The sequence below is a fragment of the Suricata suricatta genome, chromosome 4 (genome assembly GCF_006229205.1).
Source record: "Suricata suricatta isolate VVHF042 chromosome 4, meerkat_22Aug2017_6uvM2_HiC, whole genome shotgun sequence".
Lineage (NCBI taxonomy): Eukaryota > Metazoa > Chordata > Mammalia > Carnivora > Herpestidae > Suricata > Suricata suricatta.
In genome coordinates, this window is record NC_043703.1 from 126257901 (window position 1) to 126279512 (window position 21612).

Genomic DNA, 21612 nt, shown 5'->3' on the forward strand with positions numbered 1-21612 from the left:
TTCCAATTTGACCGAATTTGCATTTTGATTTCTGTTTGTACAGCCATTGTGACTGATGTTTTCCAGGGGTCCATGAGGATCTTCACTAAAAAGCTGCCTCATCCTGATCTGGTGAGTGGGGGTTGAAACTACTCTTGGCCTGATTTATCTTACCTGAGAGGATTCAGGGTTGACAGAGAGAGAGAGGCTTCGAGGTCTATCAAGGCCTCTTGCCCAAAGATGAGATTCTATAAAACACTTGCCAAGTGACAGCCCCTCAGGCTTTTGTCACATCAGTGTGCTTAAATTTGGGAGTTCTGCTAGCACAAAGTCTTGCTGGTTTAAGTGGTCTGGCCACTGGGTGGTGCTGGTATGATTTTTTCAGAAAGCTCAGATAAGCTTTCTAGATCTTCTAAAAGGGTTTTAAATAGTCTGGTATTTAAATAACATCTCTCTAGTGACTTCTGTCTTGGTGACTTAGTCAGTTGACATCTGACTCTTGATTTTGGCTCCAGTCATGGTCCCAGGGTCATGGAATTGAGCCCTGTGTCGGGCTCTGCGCTGAGTGTGGAGCCTGCTTAAGATTCTTTCTCTCTCCTTCTGTCTTTCTCCCATGCTTTCTCTCTCTCTCTCAAATAAAAAAATGAAAAAGACATCTCTCTAAGGATGGAAGGCCCTCAGGTTTTGCATTACTCTAACCAGGTGGCGCTGCTGTCCACGAAATGCTCGTCTCTTGGGTGCCTTCTTCACTCACTTCAATACAAAACGAAGTACACAACAAAAGCATTGTTTCTCTGTGTGTGGTGGTCTGCGTACTGCTCACACTCCTTTCTTTCTTTTTCTTCCTCATTTCCAGCCAGCAGAAGAAAAAGAGCAGCTGCTGCATAATGATGAGTACCAGGAGACAATGGTGGAGTCCACCTTCATGTACTTGACGCTGGATCTGCCCACCGCTCCCCTCTACAAGGATGAGAAGGAGCAGCTCATTATTCCCCAGGTGCCGCTCTTCAACATCCTGGCCAAATTCAATGGCATCACTGAGAAGGTAGCCCATTTGTACAGCTGCCATGCTGATGCTGCTCTCTCTCTCTTGACCTTTTCAGTTTCTTTTTGTACTTGGAAGTCGCCACATTTGTGGAATGCATTTATTATGAAGTGTACTGTGTGTAGTGAGCCTCCCAGACTCCATGCTGTTTCTAGCTGATCCCCCCAACTCTTAGCTGGATTGGTGGTGCCCTCGCTGGTACTTCTCATATGTTCCTTTAAGCCATCTGCTTCTGGATAGGACAGAGAAAGGAGGGGGTATTTACGATAGTAGAAACTTTTAAAAATCTTTTAAAAAATGAAGTGTCCGTTTTAAAGTGGAAAAAGATAGAGCTAAAATATAAATAAATGAAATAATTTGTTCTTATTGTCATATTACTTTTTGCTAGTTAAAAGTGTCTTTTTTTTCTACTGAGTTAACTGTTTCTTGGCTTAATTCCCTTCTTTATCCTAGACAGATTTAATCCTTTCTGTTCTTTACTGAATGTTTTGATGTCTCATTCCAAGCCCTTTCTGCTCTTTCTCTTTATTAGCTAAGGTTCTTTTGTTTTCAGATATTAAATAGCAACAAAAAACTCACTAAACTAAAAGAGGAGCTTTATTGGAAGGCATCTCTGTAGGGTCTTAGGGAGACTTGAACTGAGCAGGCCTTGGATAGGACAGAATAGGGTGAGAGGGTTCTCAGAAGTGACGGTCTGTTGATTGTCCCTTGCACAGGCTGCTGTTACCTTATTTCAATCGGTCCAAGGCCCAGTCTCTGCTACTCTGCTTCAGGCTTCCTAGGGGTTGCAAGGCCCACTTGAATCAGGTGTTCTTTCTGTTCAGGCACCCTGTGACTAGAGGCCTTTCCTTGAAAAGGCTGAATTGTGAGCTAGGCAGCCACCCTAGGACTCTAAGACATACCTCCACTAACCTCCATCACCGTTTCTGTCTGGTGTCCAGGTCCATTGTCAGATACTGTTAGCAAGTTTAATAAGCAAAACAAGCCCTGGATATCCACGTACAGTGGTAGGTGCCCATGTCACACACACACACACACACACACACACACACACGTGTGCGCACATGCACACGTTGGTCAGATGTCTAGTGCTGTTTTTTAGAGACTCATTTTGGCAGGGTGAAAGAGAGACCTTAGGGTTTGTGCAGCCCAGTTTCTTTATTTTATGGTTTTAAGTGACAGAACCAGGAATCTAACTCAGATTTTTCATCTGACTTTTTCAGCCATGCCACTTGGTTCCTCTTCTCATTGTTTGTTCAGATTTAAGTAATATTAAGATTCCCATGAATACCCTCAGTATTGATTTAAATTTATTCTTTTTTTTTGCAATGTACTTATCATTTATACCTTTATTTTTTTATGATACTGTATTTAATGCATATTTACAAATTTTTTTCTGCTTATTTTTTTCTTTTTTTCTTTACATCTAAGTTAGTTAACATATGGTGCGATTAAATTTATTCTCACTGTAATATTACCTTAGTATACATGTAAATGTTGGTATCAGATCCTTACACCTAGAGCTTTTAAGCAAGTATGAAATTGTAACAAATTTATAAGGTATACAAACAAACTTTGAAAGCAGTAAAATTGATTAAAAGTCCTATTACAATGTAACATGTAAATTGTTCCTTGCTATATGAATGTGGTACTGATGTCCATGGTGAAATTCTTTCCCTAGGTTTTCTCAGGAATTCCTGAGAAACCTTTGTAAGTTAGGTCATGACATCACTTTGGTGTTAAATCCTTTACTAGTCTGAGAGATGATGAAAAAGAATGCTATTTATTTACTTTAAATTTTAGTTAACATACTGTGCTGTATTGGTGTCAGCGATTCATCACTCAAGTACAACACCCAGTGTTCATCATGAGTGCCCTCCTTAATACCTGTCACCCATCTAGCCCATCCCCCACCCACCCTCCTCTGTCACCACTCAGTTTGTTCCCTATCAAGAGGAGTCTCTTGTGGTCTGTTTCCTTTCCTCCTGAAAAGAGTGGTTTTTGATGTCAACTTGATTGTAGATTCAGATGTGGGCAGTGAAATCTGTTAGCATTTACCTGATTAAAAATTTTTTTTTGCTTTTAATATGGTATTTTATTTCTACCATACAGAGGTCACTTGATACCAACAAAAAAGACATTTTTTCCAGTAGTGCTTATAAACTGGTGATCAAAGATTTACCTGAAAGGTGTAGCTATGGCGCATGAACTAGAGATGGAAAGCTTATTTCTCCAGTGCTCGCAGGTTATGTATTATGTGACAAGGGAACTTGATTTTTTAAAAAAAATAGCAGCTTTATTGAAATATAATTCATGCACTATACATTTAACCCATTAAAGTTTATAACCCAGTGGGTTTTACTATATCCACAGACATGTGCTACCACCACCACAATTAGTTGTAGAGAATTTTCCTCATTAGTGTTTTCATTACCCTTTGGTACCATCACAACCTCCTCATCTCCTCCAACCGTGGGCAACTACTCATCTACTTTATGACTATGGATTTGCCCCTTCTGGACATGCCCTGTAATGGAATCCTTATAACATGTGGTCTTCTGTGATTTACTTCTTCCACTTAGCATAATGCTTTCAAAGGTTCATCCATGTTGTAGCATATATTACTACTTCATTCCTTTTTGTGGCCAAATTGTATCCCATTGTATGAATATACCATATTTTGTTTATTCATTCATCAGTCGATGGATATTTGGGATTATTTCTACCTTTTGGCTACTATGAATATTAGTCTATAGGTTGTTCTGTGAACATATTTTCATTTCTCTTGAGTGGTAATTAAGAAGTGGAATTGCTGGGCTATATGGTAACTCTTATGTTTAACCATCTGTGGAACCGCCAGACTATTCTCCAGAGCGGCTGCACTGTGTTGTATTCCTGTCAGCAGTGTATGAACATCCTCACCAACACTTGTGAATTTACAACACTTGTGAATATATTTGACACTTGTGAAATACAACACTTTGTATTTCCCTGATGACTAATGCTGTTAGCATCTTTCCATGTGCTCGTTGGATAGTTGTATATCATCTTTGGAGAAATGTCTATTCAAGTCTTTTGTACATTTTTTAAATTGGGTTAAAAAATCTTTTTGTTATTGAGTTGTAAGAATGCTTTATATAATCTAGATACTGGCCCTTATCAGATTTCTGATTTTACAAATATTTTCTCCTCTTATATAGATTGCATTTTCACCGACTTAATAGTATCATTTGAAGCACAGAAGTTTCAAGTTTTGATGAAATACTGTTTGGGTGTTCATTTGAAGTGTGTGATTTGTTTTCATATGTAAGAATCCATTGTCAAATCCTAGCTCATGAAAATTTACCCTATGTTTTCTTCTAAGACTTGTAGTTTCAGTTCTATCTGCTGAAATATCCTCATTGATGAAGGGGCTGCTCATTGCTTCACAAGTACTGGTGTCATGGCTGTATGCCTCTAATGAATAATCAGCAAGTTCTCCCTTATTTTGAATTAAGTGAGGCTCTCATGGTTTTAATTCTGCAGCTTTTTAACAAATCCCCTTTTTCATTTGACATTTTTGTTTTCCTTGTAGAAACGAATACCCACGTTGCTATGGGTAGAATTCAGCACTATGCTCGTATGCTGGCTTAAACATGGCCCACACTTGTATTGTAGGCAGTCTTAGCCATGTCATTGTTCCTAAGACTTTACATGGCTTCTGTGATCAGGTGGCTTCAGAATTCTTAAGTGTAAGGCAGAATTATATTTAAAAATCCAAACCCAAACAAAACTCCTGCCCCTATCCTGATCCTCCAACACTAATTTGATAATTTCCTTTTCCACTCTCTCTCTCTCTCCGTCTCTCTCTAGGAGTATAAGACCTACAAGGAAAACTTTCTAAAGCGCTTCCAGCTCACCAAGCTGCCTCCATATCTAATCTTTTGTATTAAGAGATTCACTAAGAACAATTTCTTTGTGGAGAAGAATCCAACTATTGTCAACTTCCCTATTACGTGAGTATTACCCTGCTTCTCTTACTCTTAGAGGGAGTGAGCCTGAAGTTTTCATATTTTTATACCATTATTAATTTTGAACTGTCTTAGAGATTGCTGGGAACAGAGCCTACATACACTAGGTAAATTAAGGGTTCTTGTTGGAAGGATACAAATATTTCAGGGACCTCAGGGATAGATGTGTCCCTAGAGGCAGTCCTCCTTTCTTCTTCTTGCCTGTTGCTTGTGGGGAAAACTGGATGAAAGCAGGGCGGGACAGTTGGGATTCTGCCTGGCTTCGAAGATGACCCCGAGTCTGTCCATTTGTTTGCTGCTCATTGCATCTTCTTGCATACTGTGCTTAGGCATGGGCAGAGGGAATGGTTCCAGATTTGTCTTGCCATCTTGGGGTCCTTCTATCTTATTTTTTTCTCCAGGAGGTAAAATCTGGATTGTGTTTATTTTCTCCTTATTGGTGAGAAAGACAAATTTTGATGTATGGTCTTACTTTATTTTACCACGTAGTCGTCTCTTTTTGAACGTTTATGAGTATTTTAATGCAAACTGGGAGGAGTTGTACCAAGTGCTTTTAGTTTGCTACTTTCTAACTCAGAAATCTGCAAGATCCTTTTGGAGATAGACAGTTGGTCTTCATTTCTCAAGAGACATGGTTTTCATACTCTGAAGAAGTTATCCCTGAGAACCTGGAGAGACCTGGTGGTAGGGCTAGCAGGAGGAAGTGTGGATCTCTATGTGCTGGCAGTTAGGTAAAGGAAGAGTGGAGCCCTAAGGCACTTTCTTTTTGAGAAGGATTTGGGTGGATATGTGATAATATCAACTTGATGTTTGTCTCATTAGGGTTGTTGTTGTTGTTGTTTTTAAACCTTCACAAAGAAATTTGGGAGCTGTAATGTATAAATGCTTATCCCTTCTTTTTTTTCTTTCTTCCTTCATCCCTCTCCGTTTCTCAGTTGCCCAAACCATACCATGACTGTCAGTTTTCTCTTTTGAGAATGGTTCCAGGGAAGGCCTGGCTGGCTCAGTTGGTGGAGTGTGCAACTCTTGATCTTGGGGTTTCGAGTTTGAGTCCCATGGTGGGTGTAGAGATTACTTTAAAAAGTAAAGTAAAAACTAAAAAAAAAAAAAGAAAAGAAAATGGTTCTAGTTCTTAACTCTTTGTAGTGTTTAGAAGGGCAGTATCTGAAATTAAAAAGGCTTGAGTTCTGTGCTGTCCTAGCTGTGTGACTTTGGACAGGTCATTTGCTTATTTTCTGGATTTATTCTCACATGGATAAAATGAGAGGCTTGGGGTCCTTCCAGGTATAGCATTTTGTTTTCTCCTGGTTTCATGATTACCAAGAATGTGAGAACAGTTGAGGGGGTGAGGAGGCAATCTCTTACTTGCTTTTCCCATACTCTCTTCTTGTTTTTCACTAGCATCTTGTCTGTGTGACAAATAGAGTGAAATTGGGGGCCATGAAAGCCAGCTCTCTGCTACCTTAAGTGGGACCACAGAGAGCCTTCCTTTGAAAGCCCATGTATTGGGGATTTCTTTCAGAACTGGGCTCTTGTGAACTGACAGTCACCAGTGTGTTCCTGTGGGGAGGGAGTGCCCTTGACTCCAGGGCAGATCCCGGGGAAGGAGGACCATGTATGATAATGGCTCCTCCTCAGTCACTACAGAGATGTCCTTACCCCATTGGTTTCTTTTATATTGCACCTGGGGTATGGTTATGTGGCTACCAGTTGGTATTTAGGTTTTTGGTATCTGACTTCAGTAGTTTGTCCTTTGGAAAGTTTACTTTGGAGAAATTAAGAAAAAGATATCTTCTTTAACTAGGTAGCCTTTTAGAGACTAATTCTGGAAACCTGCCCTTTAATTACTTCATGCACTGTAATTACTTGTAGAGTAATACGGTTCCATATTAGCCAGAGTCTCCACTTCTTGAAAAGGACCCTTTATTTGTTGTTTTTTAATTATTTAAAAAAATTTTTTTCCAAGTTGTTAACATATAGTGTAATAATGATTTCAGGAATAGAATTTAGTGATTCATCACTTACATATGACACCCAGTGCTTATCCCGACAAGGGTCTTCCTTAATGGCCCTAGCTCGTTTAGCTCATCCCCCCACCCACAACACCTCCAGCAACCCTGTTTGTTCTCTGTGTTTAAGAGTCTCTTATGGTTTGTCTCCCTCCCTGTTTCTGTGTTATTTTTTGCTTCCCTTCCATTATGTTCATCTGTTCTGTATCTTAAATTCCACACATGAATGAAGTCATGTGATATTTGTCTTTCTCTGTCTGACTTGTTTGGCTTAGCATAATACCCTCCAGTTCCATTCATGTTGTTGCAAATGGCAAGATTTCATTCTTTTGATCACCAAATAATATTCCATGGTGTATGTATACATACACACGTATCCATTCATCAGTCAATGGACAATAGGCTCTTTCCATACTTTTGACTATTGTTGATAGGGCTGCTGTAAACGTTGGAGTGCTTGTGTCCCTTCGAAACAGCACTCCTATATCCTTTGGATAAATACCTAGTAGAACAATTGCTGGGTCACAGGGTAGTTCTATTTTTAATTTTTTGAGGAACCTCCATGTTTTCCAGAGTGACTGTACCAGTTTGCATTCCCACCAGCAGTAAGAAATGGTTCCTTTTTCTCCACATCCTCGCCAACATCTGCTGTTGCCTGAGTTGTTAATGTTACCTCTTCTGACAGGTGTGAGGTGGTATCTCATAGTGGTTTTGATTTGTATTTACCTGACGATGAGTGATGCTGAGCATTTTTTCATGTGTCTGTTAGCTGTCTGGATAAGACATCTTCTTTGGAAAAGTGTCTATTCATGTCTTTTGCCCATTTCTTCACTAGATTATTTATTTTGGGGGTGTTAAGTTTGATAAGTTCTTTATAGATTTTGGATACTAATCCTTTATCTGATATATCAAATATCTTCTCCCATTCTGTCAGTTGCCTTTTCATTTTGCTGATCGTTTCCTTTGCTATGCAGCTTTTTGTCTTGATGAGGTCCCAGTAGTTCATTTTTGCTTTTGTTTCCTTTGTCTTTGGAGACATGTCAAGTAGGAAGTTGCTGCGGCAGAGGTCAAAGAAATTGTTGTTTTCTCCTCTAGGATTTTGATGGCTTCTGTCTTGCATTTAGCTCCTTCATCCATTTTTGTGTATGGTGTAAGAAAGTGGTCCATATTCATTTTCTGCATGTTGCTGTCCAGTTTTCCCAGCACCATTTGCTGAACAGACTGTCTTTATTCCATTGGATATTCTTTCCTGCTTTGTCAAAGATGAGTTGGCCATACATTTGTGGATCCATTTCTGGGTTCTCTGTTCTGTTCCATTGATCTGAATGTCTGTTTTTGCACCAGTACCATGCTTTCTTGATGATTACAGCTTTGTAACACAGCTTGAAGGCTGGAATTGTGATGCCTCCAGCTTTGGTTTTCTTTTTCAGGACTACTTTGACTATTCGAGGTCTTTTCTGGTTCTATACAAATTTTAAGATTGTTCATTCTAACTCTGTGAAGAATACATGTGTTAAGTTTGATAGGCATTGAGAAGAGGACTGTTTCCATACCTATTTTTTCTCCTGTATTTTATTCGTGACACATCTTCTTATCAGAGATCGATCAGACTTACAGTGAATTAGATGCCTTCTGCTCATTTGGAGATAGGAGTTTGGGGAGCACAGGTTTAAAGTTGCATTTCCAGCTAATGAGGTGTTCTCTAAATTGGACTGTTTTGATTGGGAGATGAGTGTGGTATCCTCCTCTGGCTATTTTCTAGAAGGAAATGATTTAACATGTATTCACTCATTTTTGCCACCTCAACTGTTGGTTCAGTCATGAAAGTTTGAGTATTAATACTCCTGAGGATTTCTCTAGGACTCATTCAGATAAAGAAGTGTGGACAGCTGTTGTTAATGCTGAGGAGAAGCTAGCACGGAAGACAGCTCTTAGCAGCCAGTAGGCGTCTGGCTATCTGGGGTTCACATGGATTTCTTGGGACTCATATCTGAATAATCTTTAACAATAGGGGCACTTGGGTGACTCAGTCTGTTAAGTGTCCGGCTTCAGCTCAGGTCATGATCTCACCATTCATGAGTTCAAGCCCTGTGTTGAGCTCTGTGCTGACAGCTCAGAGCCTGGAGCCTGCTGTAGATTCTGTGTTTCCCTCTCTTTCTGCCCCTCCCCCACCTGTGCTCTGTCTCTCTCCCTTTCTCTCTCAAAAATAAACAAATAGTAAAAAAGAAATTTAAATTCTCTCTTAACAGTAAATGTTGCCATCTGTATGGTATTCTATCTGTAGAAATAAATAACCATCTGTAGTGTGCAGACAGCTATGTAATACCATTAGAGCCAAGTTGCATGTTTGTTTATTACTACATGGTTTACATAGAAAAGTTTTTATATTTTTGGACAGGTAATATATTCACACTCTAAAATTCAAGGGGAGATATACATCTGGAAGTGACCACAGATGTGACCACTGTTATCATTTCTTGTGAATCCTTTAGAGATTATGCTATTGTAAATCATGTTTTTAGTGTTGGTACCTTGGACAGCACCATATCCGTTTTACAGAGATTAGAGCCCTGATAGTTTCTCTTACTCAGGTCCACTGTCACTCTGTTTCCCTGTTTAACTGTTTGGACATTCTTCACAACTGTCTTTGTTGCATCTTCATAGTTAATGTTTATCATAGCACTTTACTCTGTGATAACTGATATGTTTATGCTTCAGTCAATGGATAGAATCTAACAAATAAAACACTAAGGGAGATTTTATTTCAGATTCAAGAATGCTTTTCTATATTTGAAAGTGAGAGTTGAGATATTCAAAGTAAAACTGGTATTTCTAAGTCCTGGTTGAAAAAACCTAGTCAGTAGTTTCTTTTGGCAACTGGAACTGGAAATTAGGAAGCCATGGAGTAGCCAAGGTGGGCCACATAAAGAAGAGAAAGCTGGGCTGTCAGAGGAGGGGAAGAACAAAGCTGATGTCAGAAGCAGAAAAGAGGGGAAGTGGCATTCTTGGATCTTGCTGCGTACCCAGGGCTTCGTTCTAACCGCATTTTCCTGTCTGAACTCCTTGAGTACATTCCTCTTTTTTGCTGCAGCTACTGGTCTGCCTGGTTTGCCATATTGAAATAGTTAAAATGGTCATGTACAGTGGTGACTCACAGAATCATAATGTCAGGCCCTCCACAGCCAGAGGCTAGGGACCAGGCCTCCCCAAACACTGTGGCTGTGGGATTCCTGGAGGGGGCAGAGGGTAAAGTGTTAGACTTGTCATCTCCCTTCATCTTGCCGCCTCAGAGGAGATGGTGACGCTCATGCTCATATCACGCAAGAGCTTAGGTTGTGTAAGCTGCTTTGTACATGGCTCTGAAGGGTAGAGCCCTCATTCCAGTTCTAATCTGAAGGACTCTAGGCTATGCATTTTTAGTGGTTAGGTGTGCTTCTAAAATGTACTTTCGCTGTAGAGCCAGTCTTTCTAGTTTGACTCATTTTTGTGGCCAAGTATGTGAATTTCCCCAACCTGGGCTTCCATGGCTCTGCAAGCCTACCTCGTTCCAGGTCCTATATAGGGTCCAGTAGCTCTGTGGCCCACTGGTGTGGGACAACTAGCCTCTGTAGCCTTTGTCTGATCATTTGGCTTTATTTTCATTGTCACCAGAAATGTGGATCTGAGAGAATACTTGTCTGAAGAAGTACAAGCAGTACACAAAAATACTACTTATGACCTCATCGCCAACATCGTACATGACGGCAAGCCCTCTGAGGGCTCCTACCGGATCCATGTGCTTCATCATGTGAGTCATAAAAATGGTGGTGGTTCCTTTGACAGTTCAGTGGGCAACTCTTTGCAGTCTGTCCTGTCTTGGCCTTGACTTTGGAGTTCTGTGAGTAATAGCGCTGTCAGTGGTTAGTTTCAGGCAGTGGTTCTCAGTTGTGGCTGCATTTTGGACTCACATAGGGAGATTTTAAAATCCTGGTGCCTGGGCCAATCCAGGCCAGTTACATTAGAGCAATGGAATTTGTGCCTGTTGGTTTTCATCTAGAATAGAGGTGAGGGATGCTGCTAAATGTCCTACAGTGCACAGGGAGCCCCTGTAACAAATAATTATCTGGCTCAAAATGTCAGTCAGAATTAAGAGACTGCATTAGATCATTGGGAGGTGGGAGTCAGGCATCATGATGTTTAAAGTTATACAGGAGATTCCATTGTGAAGCCAGGGTTGAACATCACTGCCCTAGACGAGATTCTTACCACCCTAAGTAGAATGAATCCTCGATCTGGCAGCATTGACATCATAGGAGACCTCCCTAGAAATGTGGAATCTTAGGCTCCACCCAAACCTATTGAATCAGAATACTCATTTTAACAAGACCCTCTGGTGTGTAATTAAAGTTTATGAAGCACTGGTCTAAAGGCTCCCCTTCAGCTAAAAAAAACTTGTTTGAATTTGTCTCAAACTGAAAATGAATGAAACGTGTACTTAAGATTATTTTTGGTATCACACAGGTTATTAGCACAGACTGTTTTAATTTGATGAGTCGTCTGGGACTATGGATTTAATAATAACTAGCTCTGTTTGTCAAGCATTTTACTGTGCGCTAGAAAGTATGTCAAGCATTAAAGTATGTTCATCTCATTTGTACTTTTAAAACACACCTATAATGGTGTTATATGGTACCATTCTTTTCTCTTTTTTTTAGTGTTTATTTAAAAAAGATTTTTCTTAACGTTTATTCATTTTTTTTAAGAGAGAGCGTGAGTAGGATAGGGGCAGAGAGAGAGGGAGACACAGAATCCAAAGCAGGCTCCAGGCTCTAAGCTGTCAGCACAGAGCCCGATGCGGGGCTCAAACCCACGAACTGAGATCATGACCTGAGCTGAAGTTGGCAGCTTAACCGACCAAGCCACCCAGGCGCCCTGTGTTTGTTTATTTTGAGAGAGAGCACGCACGCACCCTCGAGCAGGCACATGTGCAAGATGGGGATGGCCAGTGAGAGGGAAAGGGAGAATCCCAAGCAGGCTCTGCATTAGCAGCTTGGATCCTGACCCAGGGGCTAGAACTCATGAACTGTGAGGTCATGACCTGAGCTGAAACCAAGAGTTAGACGTCCTACCAATTGAGCCACCCAGGCACCAGGCACCCCACCCTATTTCTTTTTTTTTTTTTTTTTTTTTTTTAATATTACAAACAAGGAAACCTGAGTAATTTATCTGAAGTTGATAGATTTGGGCTCTGAACCCAGATAATTAGTTTCACCGTGTTCTTAACCATTCCCTGAAATAGGAATGGAAACTTGATTATGTGATCTTTAGCTTTTGTTAGGTTTTCTATATTCTGAGCTATTTACTCTCTGGAATATCTATAGTCTGTAGTATCTGTGTGTAGCATTTCTCTGACATTTGGATGGATGAGGCAGGTGAGCTTCCAGAAGTGCCTCTGCCATAATCCAGAAACCTCTTTTTCCCCTTGTTTATGGGAGCATGAAATAAGGTAGATTTTGCTGTATTTGCAGCGCTGGTTTTATAGTCCAAAGGAAATAGGTTGGAATTGTGACCAGTGTCCGTGGAGGACTCTTTTCTTGGCTGTTGCTGTGTTCTCTGGCATGGGGGGTGGGGATGTCTACTTGTAAGTTTTCCCAGTAGCTAACACTGCCCCTGCTGTGTCTAGTCTGACATTTATGGGCGCAAGAAGTCATATTAGGTGATGAGTAGAGCGCTTCCTCTTTTTTCTCTTTATTGTCCATCTAAATTCTGAAAAGTGTTGGGAGACTCCACTGTACTTGAGGGAATCCTAGGCAGGGATTGAGTTTGCTGAGATTCGCACCCTGAAAACTCTTTAAATTGAATGATGCCAGCAGAAGTCATGTGCCCTCTTAATTATGACTCTTGCTGAATGATGGTCTAGTGGCTGTTCTTCTGATTTTTCTCACTTTTTGCTGCAGTCTTTTCCTTCTACACCTTTTGCTTTTAGGGAACAGACTAACCCGTCTCTTCATACTTTTTGTTTGCAGGGGACAGGCAAATGGTATGAATTACAAGACCTCCAGGTGACTGACATCCTTCCCCAGATGATCACGCTGTCAGAGGCTTACATTCAGGTGGGTTGGCCACAAACATGGTGAGCATTCAACAGATGGCATGTGGAGCCAGTGAGAGGAATGATGTGGGTGGAGGCAAGAAGTGGGATTAGACTGGGTACCTGTTGGGATGCACTGAGGAGTGAGGTAGGGCCAAGATCAGATGGCCCTGAGAGCCCAGGAGGAGGGCGGAGAGTCTTAGATTTATGAATGAGCAAAGAGGTTATATGTGTGGCTAGGTTAGTTTTACAGAGGTGTGTGGTCTGGTTTCAAGGAGGAAGAGCTTAGAGTTACCAGGACACCAACTAGGAGTCAGCTCTTAAGCTTTTCCCAGCATCCTAAGCCATGTTAGCACTCTTCGTGACCCTACCACATGCTTTCTGCATGTCTTTACTAGAGCACCAACCTTCTTTTAACTGTTTGCTCTATTGGGTTGAGAGCTCGTGGAACAGAGTATCTCTGCTTCTCCTGGTAACTGTCCTGGTACCTGGCAAAGAAGGAAGACTGAGACTGAGAAAAAGTGATAGCCTTGTAAAAAAGAAGACACTTCTCATTCTAGAGAGAATTCTTTCTTTAGTGATTTTGTCTATGGTTACAGGCTTAATTATGAGTTCGTTTTTAGAAAGTGAGTTTGGGATAGAAGGTAAGGAGAGAGGCAGAAAGGAATCTTCTGGAAGATTATTATGAGTTAGTTCCAGGGGACATACAAATATGGATGTGGAGGGACAGAGTGTCATTGCTTAGGGTAGAGTAGGTACTTGATAAATATGTGTGGATTGAATGCCAGCTCCTACATACCTGTTGTATTCATCTCTTACAGATTTGGAAGAGGCGAGATAATGACGAAACCAACCAGCAGGGGGCTTGAAAGAGGAGTTTAGGGCTTTGCTCCCTGGGGCTTTGGCTAAAGATGTAGTAATATCAAAGCTATAGCTGGACGGAGGCTGACTGGCACGTTTTCTGGGCCAACCTGTTTTGTGGGTTCTGATTCACACCAGAGCGTCAGAGGGCCCCGCCCACCTGGGATGGCTCCACACTGTCACCCAGCTGTTCTTTGATCAATTGATTATAGATTGATGCTCCTTTCTCCTTTCTGTCTAGCTCCCCTCTAGCTTCAGTAGGCCAGAACTCTTTTTACAGATGTGTGTACTTTGTTTCTGAGTATCTGAGAGTATCTGGAGGACAAGATAATGTCTTCTAAGCACCAGAGCCTCAGGATCCAAGGAATAAAAGCATGAAGGCAGTAACATCCTTCTTCCATCATAGGTGTTTTTCCCATGGTTCCTGATGTGTTTTTTGGAGTGAATTAAATATTTTCCTGTTTTTCAACCAGCCTCTTGTTTTATATCCTTCCCTTAGGCTATTTATCAGCTTGTGAGTAGGATGCGTTTATCTCTAGGGAACAAAATATCAGACTAAAAGCAATAAATTATTTTGCGTAGCTACAAGTCTGGGGGGCGAGTGGTTCCAGCCTGCAGTGAAGGGGCGTGTGAGGGTGAGGGAAGGAAGGAAGGTTGGGAGAGCATCTGACTGCAGTGCGGTTCTGCGGAAGCCTCAGCCAGACCAGTGGGTAGCTCAGAGCAGAGTGCTGGTCAGAAGGATGATTCAGAGAAGGCTTTCTTCAAGCTCAGTCATTGGTTAGGAACAGCCTAGAGAAACGTTCACCTTCATTCAGTTGTATAAGCGGGAAGGTTATGCAGGAGTCCTCCTCCCCCTGCCCCCACTTCCCTTGTCTAATCTGTTACCAAGTCCTGTTGATTTCATTTTGTGTCTCTTGAGTCTCCCTACTTTCACCAGCTCTTCCACTGTCTAAGCTAGTGCCAGCTTAGTCCAGGTCCAGTTAGAAGAGAGAAACCACACAGTAACTTGATCAGGGAAAGCTTAGTTTCAGGAATTCTGAACGATACCCGAGGATTGGAGTAACGAAGGGTTGGCTGGTAGCGAGAGAACTCTGAAGAATGTAGGAGTAGCAGGTGTAGGAACAGCTACAGCCTGGAGCTGACGTGGTGTCTGAGGCTGAGATCCAGACCTTGCCGAAGGTCTGACTGCTGGAACCTGCCAAGGGGTCTCTCGAGTGCATTTATGGGGGGGGCGTGACCCCACGCCTCTTCCAAACTGCCTGAGGAGGAGAGGAGTGCCGGGCGAAGCCGCCGTGTACCCGCCAGGAGCCTGGCACCGGAGACGGCCAGCGCTGTGGGAGCCTGCTGCTGGGGAAGGCCACGCGCCTTGCTTTCAAGCGAGCACACTGAAAGTGGCTGCAGAGCCCTGTGCTCTCGTAGTGTGTCCAGCACCCTCTTTGGACAAAGTGTCGATGGCAGCTGGCAAGGAAAAAGTCTGAAGGGCTCGAATCTGCCTTCACAGGCAGGCGAAAGGGTGAATGTGTGGAGTTGAGAGGCACTAAATTGGTAACAGGCACAGTCCACCCCTCGATGGCTCAGCTTCCATTTACCCTCTTTTATGTGCATGTGAACTCCTGTACAGCAACCACAAAGAGAACAACTCTGGATTTCTGCCTAACAAAAAACTGCTACCCTTCTTACAAGTGAACAAGTTTTCAACCTTTCCCAAAGGGAGATGTCCTAAGAGTGCTGTATCCACTGATGGCTGTATTGGTTACTCTTCCAATCCAGTCATAGTCCCATTGAATATTCTGTTACTTAAAGACTAAGTTGTGACGTTAATTTTTTAACAAGTGGTTTGTAAAATGAAAGTGGAAAGGAGAGAAGAAAAAATGGTTTCGATCTAAAAATTATTATGTATATATTTAACAAGCAAGTAAAAAAGTTACAGTTCGTATTCTGTAACAGGGCAAAGGCTGGAATTGATATCCATACTTCTTCCACTCCCCCTTCTGAGTCTGGTCTGCCCTCAGCCCGAGCCTGAGCTGGTTGGAGTTCTGTTCCTGGTAGTGTGACCTAGATCTTAAGTCCCTAAGAACCTGACTCTTTAATCATCTGCCCCCCACCCACTTTGGGTTGCTGTCATTTCCATTAACCTTTACTACTGGACGTAGTCCATTTTGCCTGCATTTTGTAAGAGCAAGCCAATTTTATCTTGGTGGTCAGGAGAGTAGATTACACTCCTCCCCCTTCCCACCCCCTATCCTCCCATTGGGTTAGTAGCATAAGGAGCCCCAAATGTCCATGTGATAGTCTGGTCTTCTAACTGAGTGGAACTATTGTTGTTTTCTCTGGTGGAAGCATTTCTCCCTTGGGAATGAAGATCTCTAAACCAGCAAAGCTTAAAGTTGCTGGGACAGAAGCAAAAACCCTACAAGTTTATTAGGTTTAATAGATGAGTCCTACCAACATCCACTCACTTTTTAGACCCATGTATGTTGGTGATGGGGGTACCATATAATGTTCTTTGAGTCAAAGCATATACTGCATCCTGTAATATAAGCACTGGCTGGTATTGGAGCTGGGTTTTCAGTAAGCCATTCTACCTTTCAGCGAGGCTGGCTCCTTCCATATGATGGTGTATGTGTTAAGACCAGTTAGATCTATGGACACGAGCCCATTGCTGCACTTCCTTTGCTGTGAAAAGAGTTCCTTCATCAGTTGCTGCATGAAATGCCAAGATGGATGATAGGCATTTTGAGAACCCATGGGATGGTGTTGCTGCCGCAAACATGGGCAGGGATGGCAAATCCATATCTAGAAGGTGTTTCTATTCCCCTGAGGACAGATCTCTCCCTCCATAACAGAAGGTGTAATCAGCCTGCACCAGGGAGCTGGCTGATGTCCATGAGGAATAGTGCCATACTGAAGACTCCCTGTTCATTCCTGCAGTTGGCAAATTAGATATTCAGCAGATATACTACTCAGGTCAGGGGAAAAGGAAGTCTGTGTTGTTGAGCCCATGTGTAAGCCTCTGTTGGCACTCAGATGTGGTATATGTTGTCTCCAGAAGTAAAAACAAAACAAAACAAAAAACCCCCAAACCTACCAAACATTGGTCCTTTTTCTTTGGACCTGACCAAGCAGGCAGGGCAGGTAGTAAGTAGGAGGTGGTGGCAAGTGCTATGAAGTACAGCAGCCTGTCTTCCACAAAGGAGGGGGTACTTTGTTATACTCTAGACCATACTGCAGACCCCCCAGAAACTTGTGGCAGGCCCCTGAACTGTTCTGGGGCTAAATCGCACTCTCTTGTTTGCTTATGTCTTCCCAAGATACCTAAAGTACTTGGGACATCTGAGTGGCTCAATTGGTTAAGTGTCTGACTCTTGGTTTCAGTCAGGCCATGATTTCATGTCTCGTGGGCTTGAGCCCCACATCAGGCTCTGCAGCTGGCAGTGTGGAGTCTGCTTGGGATTCTCTCTTCCTCTCTCTTGGTCCCTCCCCCACTTGCACTGTCTCTGTCTCTCTCAAAATAAAGAAAGAAACTTAAAAAAATACTTGTCACTTTTTGCTTTTCAAAGAGCATCATCATAATGTCGGTAGTATAGTACACTAGTGTGATGTTTTGCGGAATGTCAAGGCGATCACAATGTCTGGGAATGGTATTAAGGTAGAGCAGGAGCATGGGCATTGTCTGGAGGCAGCACTGTGAAGGTGTACTGTTGGCCTTGCCAGGCAAAAGCAAACTATTTCTGGTGATCTTAATAAATTGGTACGGAGAGAAGGAGCTAAGGCGGTAGGCCAAGGGCCAGGGGCACTGCTGTGTCAACAAAGATGCTGTATCTGCGACAATAGCTTCACTTCGAGTCCTCGTCTGATCCATGTGACTCTTGCACAGGCCCTCTGCTACCCTCATTCTAGTCTACACTCATGCTAGTTTCTGTTTACAGTGGTCTCCTAACAGGCCTCACCCCATTCCCTTGTCCCCTTCCCCCAATTCATTCACACTTTGGCCAGACCAGTTCTTTAAAGCACACACCTAACCAAGTATTTCTCCCCCATACCCTAATCTCCCACTGAAGACGTTTTGTTGGCTCTTAGGATAAAGATGGAAGTCCTTATGGGGCGCCAGGTGGCTCAGTCGTTTGAGCGTCCTTCTTCGGCTCAGGTCACGATCTCACTCATGGGTTCAAGCCCCACGTCAGGCTCCATGCTGTGCTCTGTCAGAGCCTGAGCCTGCTTCGAATTCTGTGTCTCCCTCTCTCTGTCCCTCCCCTGCTCATGCTCTCACTCTTGCTCTCTCTCTCTCTCTCTCTCAAAATAATAAATGTTTAAAAAAAAAAAAAAGATGGAAGCCCTTAGCCTCTCAGCCTCACCTAGGAAATTTCTTCTATCCTTGATCCCAGGTTCACTGTCATTCATTCCATCGCTCAGATGTGCCACAAGATGCAGGCCTTTATGCCATCTGCTTCCTCTGCTGGGGATGCTCTTCCCATTTTACTTGCTCTTCCTTCTCCTCTCTGACCTCATACTTCCTCAGTACCATGTATATCTCGGATTGATAGCACATATCACACCTGAGCTATTAATTTTTTCCTCCTGTGATTAATGTCTCTTCCCAACTAGACTCAAAGTTCCAAAAGGGCAGACAGGAACTGTTTCTTTTGTGCCCAGCTCTAGGGAAATGCTTAGCACTTAAGAGTTAGTTTTTAATGTTCATCTGAGCAAATTATATAGTGCTAAGTCTGTGTTCTCTGTATCCTTTCACACAAATAATTGTATCTCTTTAAACCCACCCAAGAAGTAGACACTATTCCCTGAAAGGGTGGGGACCCTGTCCGAGCTGACTGTCATGTTCTGTGTGCAGAAGCTTCAGGACTTTTGTGGGTAACACGTGGCTTGCTTCCACCACTGCTGTCTAAACCGGGGTCACATGTTTCTATGGCTGTGATCTCTGCATTTGGTTCCGCTTTGGGAGACTTCGGGCTCTGGCTGGTCGGAACCACACATGAGAAATAAGTGGAATTCATGTTTTCTTAGCCAGAAATCACAAAGGAAAAGATAAGATATATGGAAAACACAATCTAAATATAAAAGACATGTGACAGGGTAAATTTGGGGGCAGGGGGTGCCAAAAGTTTAAATTTATTAAGGCACAGGGACAGGACCTGTGGGCAGAAAGAGCTACCATGAGGGTAAATTTTCCAACATGAAGTAAAGAAATGAATATCCCTAATGTCTTTTTACTGGTAAGACAATAAAAAGAATATTCCCATGGAAAATTGGGAAAAAACCCCAAATAGGCATTTCACAAAAGGTAAAATATAAATGGCCAGTGAACATGTAAAAAATGTTTACTTAGTCACTGAAGAAATGCAAAGTAGAACAACCAGGGAGGTCATTTTTATATTTTAGATTAGCAAAGATTTGAAAGATTGCTACTATTACTGTTGTTGGGAGTGGAAAAGGGCACGTGTTTGCTATTGGGATAGAAATTGGTACGGCAGGCGCAGAGGGGTAGTTTGGTAACGCAGCCTGTATTAAAAATAAAGATGTGCATAGTTTTTGTCCTCAGAACTTCATGTCTTAGAATTGACTTCAAGAAAATAGACTAGTAAATAAAGATGTAAGTGCCAGGATTTTTATTTTCCACCACATTGTTGATAATAGTTGTTTAAAAAAGGAAGTTTGTATCCAGAAGAAAAATATCATGTGGCGGTTACCAGTGACAACAGATGATTGTATTTATTGACCTGGAAAAATTACTTTTATTTTATTTTATTTTTTAAATATTGTATTAAAATTTTTTTAATGTTAAAAAAATTTTTTTGAGAGAGAGAGTGCAAGTGAGGGAGGATCAGAGATAGAGGGGGACATAGAATCTGAAGCAGGCTCCAGAATCTGAGCTGTCAGCACAGAGCCTGATGCAGGACTTGAACTGATGAACTGTGACATCATGACCTGAGCCGGAGTTGGATACTTAACTGACTGAGCCACTCAGGAGCCCCTCAAGATTTTATTTTATTCTTAAAAAATTTATAGTTTTTATTTTTGAGAGAGAGAGAGACAGACAGACAGACAGACAGTGTGAGCAGGAAGGGCAGAGAGGGAGACACAGAATCTGAAGACACAGACTTTGTGCTGATGGCTCAGAGCCTGACGTGGGGCTCGAACTCCTGAACCACGAGATCATGGCCTGAGCTGAAGTCAGACACTTAACCAACTGAGCCACCCAGTTACCCCTCAAGATTTTATTTTTAAGCAATTTCTACACCCAGTGATGTTTAAACTCAACCGTGAGATCAAGAATCATACTCTCCACTGACTGAGACAGGTGTCCTTGGAAAGATGATTTTTAAATGAACAAAGCGGTTGTTCAATTTACAAAGCAGCATGTATAGGATGTTTCCATTTTTGTAAATCTATTACATCTATTTTTGTGTATGTGCAGAGAAAAGTTTGGAATAACCTATAGTAAAATGTTATAATGATTGTGCTGTAGATTTTAAATCTTAGTCATTAATCAGGGGGACATAAAAGTACTGTCTTTATTTCTTTATAACTGAAGTCATTTTGGCTCCTAAGCCCTCAAAATATAATATTTCCATTTTAAAGTGACTCAGTTCCTTGTTTAATAGTCAGCCCGTCTTGGTTACTAACCACTGGATCCTCCTTCCCTTTGCCCTGGGAATGATTTACAAGGTGCCCCATCATGAGGAGAGGTTTTGGTGACTGTGCTCTCGCTGGCCCTCTAGGTCTCCCTCTCCATGTACCTGCTCTTCTCAAGGTCCTCAAAATCTGTCAGGGCTTTGTCCTCAGTCTTGGGCTCTTGTGGGCCCGCCATTTGTCTACAGCTAATTTGGATGGCCTCTTGGGCCATGGGAGTGTAGCTGCTCTTCTGCATCATGCAGGGAGCACCTTCCGATGAGTCCTCAGGTCTGTCTGCCTAGGTCCCTCTTTAAGGCTGTGTTTCACACTCTTTCTAATGTCCTCTCGGAGGTGGGTTTCTCCAAAGGACTTGCGTTCTCTTCACGCCGCACCCAGGAAAGTGAAGAGTAAGTCCTCTCTGCTCTCAGGCCCCCACACCTTCTGGGGCTTCCTTCTCCCACCTTGCTCTAGGGGTTTAGGATACGGGGTGTGTCAGGGACTCCCTGAGTTTCAGCTGTTGCCACTTCCTGTAGTTCTCTCCTTCCACCAGCTGCTCAATTCCTGACCTGTTGTTCTGCTTCCATCATCAGGAGCTCATTCCCACGCTGGCTTCGGGGGGTAAATTATTTTTAAAATGTTATTTATTTATTTTGAGAGACAGAGAAGGGGAAGGGGGAGAGAGAGAGAATCCCAAGCAGGCTCCACACTGTCAGTGCAAAGCCCAAGGCAGGGCTCAAACCCACGCACCATGAGATCATGACCTGAGCTGAAGTCAGACACTGACTCAACTGAGCCACCCAGGGGCCCCTTTGGTGGTAAATTATCAATGCCTCACCTCCTTCATGCTTTGTCTCCTCATCTTCCCAGCCAGCTTTTTAAAATATTTGAAACCCTCTTCTCTCAGGGATCTTGGTCGTGTGATAGAAATAATGGCTTTCAAGACAATAGTCTGCTCTAGTTTTACAAAAATCCACTTAAAAGTTCAAATTCAGAGGCCAAGGATTTGTGTAC

The 21612-nt window shown here is 42.3% G+C and overlaps 1 protein-coding gene across 2 annotated transcripts in view; it reads left to right on the top strand.

Moving 5' to 3' along the window:
• USP39 (ubiquitin specific peptidase 39) overlaps window positions 1–14446 on the top strand; it is a 32896-nt gene extending 18450 nt beyond the window's left edge. The window contains exons 8-13 of one of the 2 annotated variants that reach the window (XM_029937725.1): window positions 44–111; window positions 836–1024; window positions 4877–5019; window positions 10695–10830; window positions 13049–13135; window positions 13935–14446. In XM_029937725.1, the coding sequence (XP_029793585.1) occupies window positions 44–111; window positions 836–1024; window positions 4877–5019; window positions 10695–10830; window positions 13049–13135; window positions 13935–13982 (671 nt within the window). In that variant the 3' untranslated portion in view covers window positions 13983–14446. The remainder of the gene's footprint in view (window positions 1–43; window positions 112–835; window positions 1025–4876; window positions 5020–10694; window positions 10831–13048; window positions 13136–13934) is intronic. The other variant, XM_029937727.1, reaches the window with a different exon arrangement.
• Window positions 14447–21612: the final 7166 nt, after the last annotated feature.